General features: G+C 46.5%; 1 protein-coding gene across 1 annotated transcript; it reads left to right on the top strand.

Annotated features, from left to right (window-relative positions):
* Positions 1 to 549: 549 nt before the first annotated feature.
* On the top strand, positions 550 to 6,231 carry rom1b (retinal outer segment membrane protein 1b; the record flags this gene model as incomplete). Its single annotated transcript, XM_083651798.1, has 5 exons — positions 550 to 693; positions 2,597 to 2,839; positions 4,021 to 4,208; positions 4,715 to 4,961; positions 5,977 to 6,231. The coding sequence occupies 5 exons, from the start codon at positions 550 to 552 to the stop codon at positions 6,229 to 6,231; spliced, it is 1,077 nt and encodes a 358-aa protein (XP_083507924.1).
* Positions 6,232 to 8,319: the final 2,088 nt, after the last annotated feature.

The following is an 8,319-nucleotide window of genomic DNA, read 5'->3' on the forward strand; positions in this document are numbered from 1 at the left end:
AGAGGAAGACATCGTGGGTTTCAACTTGAAAGGGGGGGCTGCGGCGGTGTGACTAATGACTTGAGGGAGATCTCGTCATCTCTGGGGAAAGGGATATCTCTCTCCTTCCATATTTCATAGAGCAACCATTTCCTCCCTTTTCTTTCTACGGTATTGCTATACTGGATTACAACCAATCTTTTTGGGACAATTTCAACATCCAAGTGAAAGTTTTTTGGGATTATCCTCTGAGGTCGACTGCGCCCTTCACTTCATCTCAGGGATCTAGCTGCTTATCTCCTCCACCTGGAACAACTTAGATGAGCTCAACCTCTTCATAACCCACTAAAGCAACAAGCCACCAGACTGCTTCAACCGCTTGATTCCCGCAACGCAATCTGTGGCTTTGGTTATTTTAGATGCAGCTGCACCTCTGGATCCACATCGCATCTTTCACCACCGTTCACTGACTGAGCTCCATCCTCTCACCCTTCTTCTCCTCTCTCTTGACCCCCTTCTCTCTGTGTGTTGGCCGGTGCCCAGCACTGAGCCATGATGACACTTGAGGCCATGACGAAGATCAAGTTCCCCCTGCAGAGGCGGGTGCATCTGGCCCAGGGCCTTTGGCTGCTGTCCTGGCTGGCAATGTTGTCCGGGGCCTTCATCTTCTGTCTGGGGGTTTACCTCAAGACAGAGCTGCTCCGCAGGGCCGAGGTTAGAGAGGGCCGCCGGCTTAGACACACACACACACACACACACACACACACACACGTGCACGCGTCGCACGCATGTATGCACACACACACACACACACACACGTGCACGCATGCATGTATGCACACACACATGCAGACATGTGTATGTGTGCACATACACACGTCTGCGCACGCACGCACGCACACACACACACCCACACCCGGGGCGTTTCTAGAGAGTGGCCAGGGGTGGCACTGCTCCCCAACCATCCGAATTCGGATTGGCCACCCCAGGTGCCACCCACAAAATCCTAAGGGTGCTGGCATCTGTCGAGTGAAGATACTGGCATCATATTAAACCAGAAGACCTAAGGCATCCATTGCTACCCAGCATGCCATGCTAGCTGATTGGGAAGGGGGCAAAACAACGCTCCAAATTTAGGTCTCTTGAACGACCCACTGATACATAAGTATGGGTTTATATTATGCACACAGTTTTGCTTTTGCTCAGGGTTGTTTACAGAGTCTGATTGTCCCCGCCATGCTGTCGCTTATCAGTGAGATTCTTGATAGCTGTACAGTTTAATCCACAAATAGACACACACAGCAGACCAAATACTAGTGTCAATATGCATGCAATGACACAGAGACACACAGATAAGCTACACAGGCATGTGGATGTGTTAGTGTCTTTTCATTGACTGAAGAAAAAGGGGGTGAATGGTACATTGAATTTCGGATAACCTGTGACCAGTAAGTGAAGGTTGTCGTGACTCGTGACATACACCTGATTGGTGAATTTGCCCAGACCAACAGGCCAATGGGCTTAATTGATTGCTGATGGTCTGATTCCAATAGGTTGGAAACATTGATATCCAATCAGCTCCACAGGAAAGCTGCAGGCCACGGATGCATGCGTTCACATCATTATTGATCTCCAATAAGGGAATGGGATTTGATGTGGAGGAAATGTATTGAGGAAGTGTTATTGGATTTAGTGGGGAGGAAATGTATTGAGGAAGTGTTATTGGATTTAGTGGGGAGATGAACCATGAACTCAATGACACCACAATGAGATGCAGTGAATTGTGAGAGATAGATTCTTGCCTTCACTTCTCAGCATGTAGCCGTGTGGCTAACAGAAAAGTGTCAGGGAGCTACAGTGTGAGTCGCCACCTGCTCATCCTCATTATAGCCTACTTGTTACACAGAATATGATCTACAGCTCTTAATGGTTTGTTTTACACGTGACCTTTTGCACAGCCAGTGACAACATGAAATTAGTCTTTCTCCGAGAGGAACCAGAAGCGGAGATTATTCTCCCTGCACTTGATTTAAACTGCAGATGGCTGCACAGATGTTACAGATCAGCAGGCACAAGATAACAGCGTTGGGTTGAGTTTTCTAAAAGTAATTAATTGCACAGACTCGAAAACAACTAGAAACCATCTTGCCATGGCCTCACAACAGCCGCGACGCCCGCCACTTAAAACAAATGTGGGCCAGGGGCCTATGGTTTCGATGAAACCATAGGATGAAACACACACACACACACACACACACACACACACACACACACACACACACACACACACACACACACACACACACACACACACACATTGTCTAAACAGTACCAGACGCTGTCACGGCTGGGTAAAATGGGGCGAAGGGACTGCTGGCAGGCTTATGAAAACTCAGCCCATAATAGTTGACTTTTGCTGTAACCAAAATACATTTTTCATCATCAGCTAATTGAAACTCTTCGCTGCCAATTTGTGCCAAAGTCATTTTGAGAATAGATAAGGCTATTTAAGTGCAGGCTTATTAGCTGCTGGAGTGGGTAGAGGAAAATGACAAAGTGACCCTCTGTCGGCTGGAGCTCATTTCCATTTGACCGTGCTCTCCTCTTCCTCCTTCAGGTGATGGACAACGAAGAGATCCATGTGGTGCCCAACATCCTCATGCTGGTGGGGCTGGCCTACATCGGCACCAACTGGTTTGCGGGCCGGGTGTGTCAGGACTCCCTGGACCCCACCCGCTTCCCCCGCTGGAAGCCCTTCCTCCTGCCCTGGTTCGCCGTGGCCCTGCTCCTCTGCACCCTGCTCCTCACCGCCATGGTGCTCAGCTACGCCCTGCAGGGTCGCCTGGAAGAGTCTCTCAAGGTTGGGGGGGGGGGGGGTGTCGTCACCAGTGCTAACAGTTTGTGCCTAAAATGTCAAAGGAAAGTGGTAGAGTTTAGGGGGGCTGCCTGCAAAGGATTTGAGCACTGCTGGGGTAATAGGCGGGTGTGAGTGAAGCTAAGGAGGCCTATAGGGTGGTGTTGGGTGGAAGTAGCTGGGGTTAGCTGGGGGCACAGATGATCAAATCTCTTAGTGGGCTCCTTGAGGGGGTTCCAGGGGGTCCCCAGAAAAAAGGAGGATCATTTATTTTGACTGTAGACGGTTTTAACTTGACAACATAAACATTCTAAATTGAACCCCAGCTCAGTTCCTGTTGCAGTGTTTGCTAGTACAATAGGACATAGACCCTTTTGGAACTGTGTCGTTTCCGTGAAAACCGTCTATAATTCCATCCATAAACACAATAATGTATGACTATTTTGGTCATGGATTTCATACACTTTCTGTAATAAACATCTAAAAGCCTAAATCATCGGATGGGGGACCCTGGAACAACATTTTATCAAATTGGGGGTGTGTGTGTGTGTGGGGGGGGGAGTCCGTGGTCTAATGTGTGTCAGTTTAGGGGTCCTTGACATGAAACTGGAGACTGAGAGACTGACTGAGAGATGCGGGGACACAGGTTCCAAGACTAGACTTAGCCTGGTCAAGACCACCTTGATAACATGACCCAATGTGAGGTCATGTTATCAGGGTGGTTTTATCAGGTTAGGTCAGACTGAACTGGCAAATAGGAACACAACATTTTGGCACTCAAAATGCCATATATAAATCATCATCATAATCATCATCATCATAATCATAATAATAATAATATTATTATATTATATAAATGCCATATACCACTTTGAAACCAAAGAAATCTGGATATATTGCTCAATATTTAAATAACAAAACAAAGCAAAACATTTACTATTTCTAATTTAAGGTCAATTACTCACCACTTCAAAATGATTACATTTTAATGCTACATTTAACTAGCAAGCCAGAAATCATTTTATAAGAGTAGGTATCAATGGTGGATATCTCAAACTGGACTGAATCTCTTATAACAAAGTAGCAACCATCCAATGAAAAGTCAAAACAGCTGCACACGTGACATAAAAAGGGGTTATCACTCCCATTCCCCTGTATCCCCTCTCTCTTCCTCCCTCCCTCCTCAGGTGGGCCTCAGGAACGGTATTCGGTTCTACCGGGACACAGACGTGCCAGGCCGCTGTTTCCAGAAAGAGACCATAGATCGACTCCAGATCCAGCTGCGCTGCTGCGGCAACGACGGCCACAAGGACTGGTTTGAGGTTCAGTGGATCAACAACAGATACCTGGACTTCACCAACAAGGAAGTCAAGGAGTGAGTGAACAGCAATACGAGAATGGACACAGTTTTGAGATGCAGGGAGGTGATAAGAAGAGCAAAGAAACTGAGTCAACAGGAGTGTTTCACATTTAAAAATGTCGAGCAATAATGTACAGTATGTACTAGAGCAGTGGTTCTCAAAGTGGGGTCCGGGGACCCCCGGGGGGTCCTTGAGGGAGGCCAGGGGGTCCCCAGCAAAAAGGGGAATAATTTGTTTCCATAAGTAACACAATGACAATGACTATTTTGGTCATGGGTTTCCTACACTTTCTGTAATAAAACATCTAAAAGCAAAAATCTTATCAGATGGGGGATGGGACAAGATCTTATCAAACGGTCTGTGGTCTAATTTTAGCCTGGGTAAACCCAGCCTCCACGTGACCTGCTCTCAGACCCAGAGGTCACGTGGAGGCTGGGTTTACCCAGGCTAGTCTAATTTGGGTGCGTTTATTATGACCTCTAACCTTCTTCCCTTTGTCTCCTCCCTCCTTGTTCTCCAGCCGTGTTCGGAGTAACGTGGACGGCCGCTACCTGGTGGATGGCGTTCCCTTCAGCTGCTGTAACCCCTCCTCCCCGCGCCCCTGCCTGCAGTACCAACTGCGGGACAATAACGCCCACTACAACTACGAGCACCAGTCAGAGGAGCTCAACCTGCACAAGCGCGGCTGCAGGGAGGCTCTGGTCAGCTACTACATAGAGCTGATGAACACGATTGGTCCTGGCGTGCTGTCAGTCCTCTTTATGCAGGTATAGGTTACAGCATCCACATCATAGACATGCAATTTCATTTAAATGGATGTCTCTTGGCCAGGCACTTGCCACATTGTGCAAAGAAGTTCCTACATTTACCCTAAAACACAAGAGAACTAGAACTCAATTCATCTCTGACAGTTGTTAGCAAAAGCACGTCATGCATGTGGCAGACAAAAGAAAACACTAATGACACACACCAATCTCCACGTCTTCTCTGTGATCAATCTTACAATCAACACCTTTCAACCAATCACCTTTTTGCCAAATAACAATATTAATGACGCAGTTTCTTCCAATTACAACAAAGCCTCAGGCTAAAATCGGATGCTCATGTTTAATTTATATTTCTTGATCCAGCAGATCGCTATGGTCGTTTTTCTAGTTCATCACGACAGTAAACCTGGATCAGTGTGTGAGAGTTGGCGGGCCTTCAACAAGCTGAGCTGTAGATAACGCCTGATTTTCAGCCAAAAAATCCCAGCACTTGGCCAACACCCATTTTTGAATTCTGTTCAAAGACTAGGCAAAAAAAAAACTGTAGAGGAGAAGCATGTTGTTTGTGCAGTGACTCTGCAGGGCCTAACAGAGGTGGCTCCTCCTCGCTAATGTATATATCAATGTATGTAAGAGATTGTAGTGTGTGGATTGCTCCAGTGTTTACTCTCCTCTAGTCGAGCTCACTGTCCGGCAACCCATGTGGAATCAGGCGTCTTTCCCTAAGACTAGCGGCAGTTCTGACTCTTCATCTCCACATCTCTCAGTGTTTGCCAGCCTGCAGTATGACAGGGTAGCTATTTCCAACACTGTTGATCATGTTGACTCTTCCAGGATGAAGTGATCCAGCAACACTTTTGATGGTGTGAATTCTTCCTCTCAGTGTTTAGGAAGCTGTGATATAACTGGGTGGACTGATATAATAATAGGACATCACAGTCTGTGAGCCCATCGCACAACAGGACCATCCAATCCAGTGAGTAACGGTACAGTACCTCCACTTCTCTCTGTGCAGATATCCGTGTTTGTGAGCCTGCGGTATCTGCAGACAGCCGTGGAGGCAGCCATGGCTCTGGAGAACCAAGAGGGGGAGAGTGAGGGCTTCCTCCTCGAGAAGGGCATCAAGGAGACCTTTGAGGATGTCAAGGCCTACTTCAAAAACCTGATGAAGCTCGGCCAGGTCTCTGGCGGTGACGCGCCCGCCGCAGAGGACGCCACCGAGAAGGTCGAGGCCACTGAGAAGGGCGAGGCCCCCGCGGCCTCCAGCTAGAGGAAGACAGTGCTGTGGAGGAAGGGAGGTGTGGTGGGGGGGTGGGGTTCTGAGGTTTCTTGGCTGGTGGGATACAACAGCTGTTGGGTTTGACATGTTAGGCTTGATTTATGCTCCACCAATGCAGCAGCCGCAGCTCCCTTGCACATGGCCAAAACAAGGCAACACATGGGGAATCTTATCAGGCCCTGCACAGACAGCAAAACAAACGTCCCCTCTGTGCAGGAGTTTCTGAATGCATAAACACAGCAGAATCTGACGAGGAGATGTGTAGTACTTTTTGTTGTAACTAGAGGAGAGTACCGGTACATTTGGTCTTACACACACACACACACACACACACACACACACACACACACACACACACACACACACACACACACACACACACACACACACACCACATTTTAAACATTCATCATGCAATACACACTGATACATGCACATATGGAAACACCTTTAATACTTTCCAAATATATTTGGATTCAACTTTGGCAAAGTCCCAGTCAGAGAATTCACACCCCATGTGCTCGACTCTATATCTGACAGCTATTTGTATAGTTTGTACTATAAAACTGCAATGAAATGCTTAGGACCCTGATGGCAATATACATGAAATATATTAAAGGTAGACATTTGTAACTGCTTTGTAGTGTCGGTTTCCTTTTGTACCTCTACTATAAGAGTCAATCAAGTGACTCTGGGTTATCTAAGTTCAGCAAGAAGAATTAAATGGATTAAGTGTGTGTGTGTGTGTGTGTGTGTGTGTGTGTGTGTGTGTGTGTGTGTGTGTGTGTGTGTGTGTGTGTGTGTGTGTGTGTGTGTGTGTGTGTGTGTGTGTGTGTGTCTTTGTGCGTATGTTAGTGGTGCCCTATATGAAGCTGTCAACTTGTCTACTCTGGCAGCTCTGAAACAATCTGATAATCCCAGCGCAGTTAATCCCATAACTGCTGCACAGGCAGTATCAGCATCAGCATGCACTGACAGCACACAGCCAGGACACTCAGCCACACAGTGATGGAAGCAGTCTTGGAGACTATTTCACTATGCAAAATATTTTTAATTACATTTTATTTACAAAGAAAATTAAGGTGATCTGTTTTAGCCTGTAGTCCTCCTATCCAATATGTGCTCACTCGTGTTGAATAAAACCCTATCACAGAATAAGGCCATGAATGTTTTATTGTCTTTATATATCCACATGCTGTCAGTGTTTGCAGAAGTAGCCTACATAAATTCTTTAATATTAGTAATGTAGTAGGTTTAACAGTTGTGGGCTATTTTCCTAAAACATATGCCGAGTTAAGTTTCTTGGAAAAATGAACAATAAATAAATGGGCCAATGAATTTACATCTTAAACCCAGCAGAGGGCGCCGTTGCACAGTGCTTGAGTTGGATTTGAGTCACTTGTCTTGAACGTGTGGAGGAGCCGCTGTAGGGCTGTAGTAGGCCTGTTAGGTCTGCTGGCATTGTACACCACACACCTGTCACACCTTTATGGTAATAACCCGAGTCAAAACATGAGTCATTTTCACGGTAATAGCCAGGGGTGCAGCGCGGAATTAGCCTGTAATATCCAATTTTAGATTTCCCACCGCCCTAGCCTTATGTGACTTTGAGCTGGCTTTTCATAAATAGACTAACCCCGAGTTACCCGGAAAAACATGTAACCCAGAATAAAGTGTAAAAATATATTTAAAACCTACAAGTATTAGTACCAGTGTTGAGTTGTAAGCTACTTCTACTGTAGCCTACTCACCGGTAGGCCTACAATTTTGAGGTACCTCATTCCCATGATGTCATGTCATGTTAATTGATTGCAAGCTGCGTGACTTCCTGCTTTACCACCTCCGCACAGTTGCTGTGCAAACGGCCTATACAGTTAGCTATTGCGTCTAACGTTACTAGTGTATTTCTTCAGTGGTGGAAGTGTGATGACGGTTCCCAAAATGCAACATGTGCGTTCCGGTGTGGTTTTGCAACGACGAAACACAAGTGACACAGATTAGAGAGATAGAGGAAGAGAGAGAGAGAGAGAGAGAGAGAGGTGGAGGCAGGGCGAAGAGAGAGAGAGGGCCGCGGAAATG

This window comes from Poromitra crassiceps, assembly GCF_964638095.1.
Source record: "Poromitra crassiceps genome assembly, chromosome: 15".
In the NCBI taxonomy this organism is placed as follows: domain Eukaryota; kingdom Metazoa; phylum Chordata; class Actinopteri; order Beryciformes; family Melamphaidae; genus Poromitra; species Poromitra crassiceps.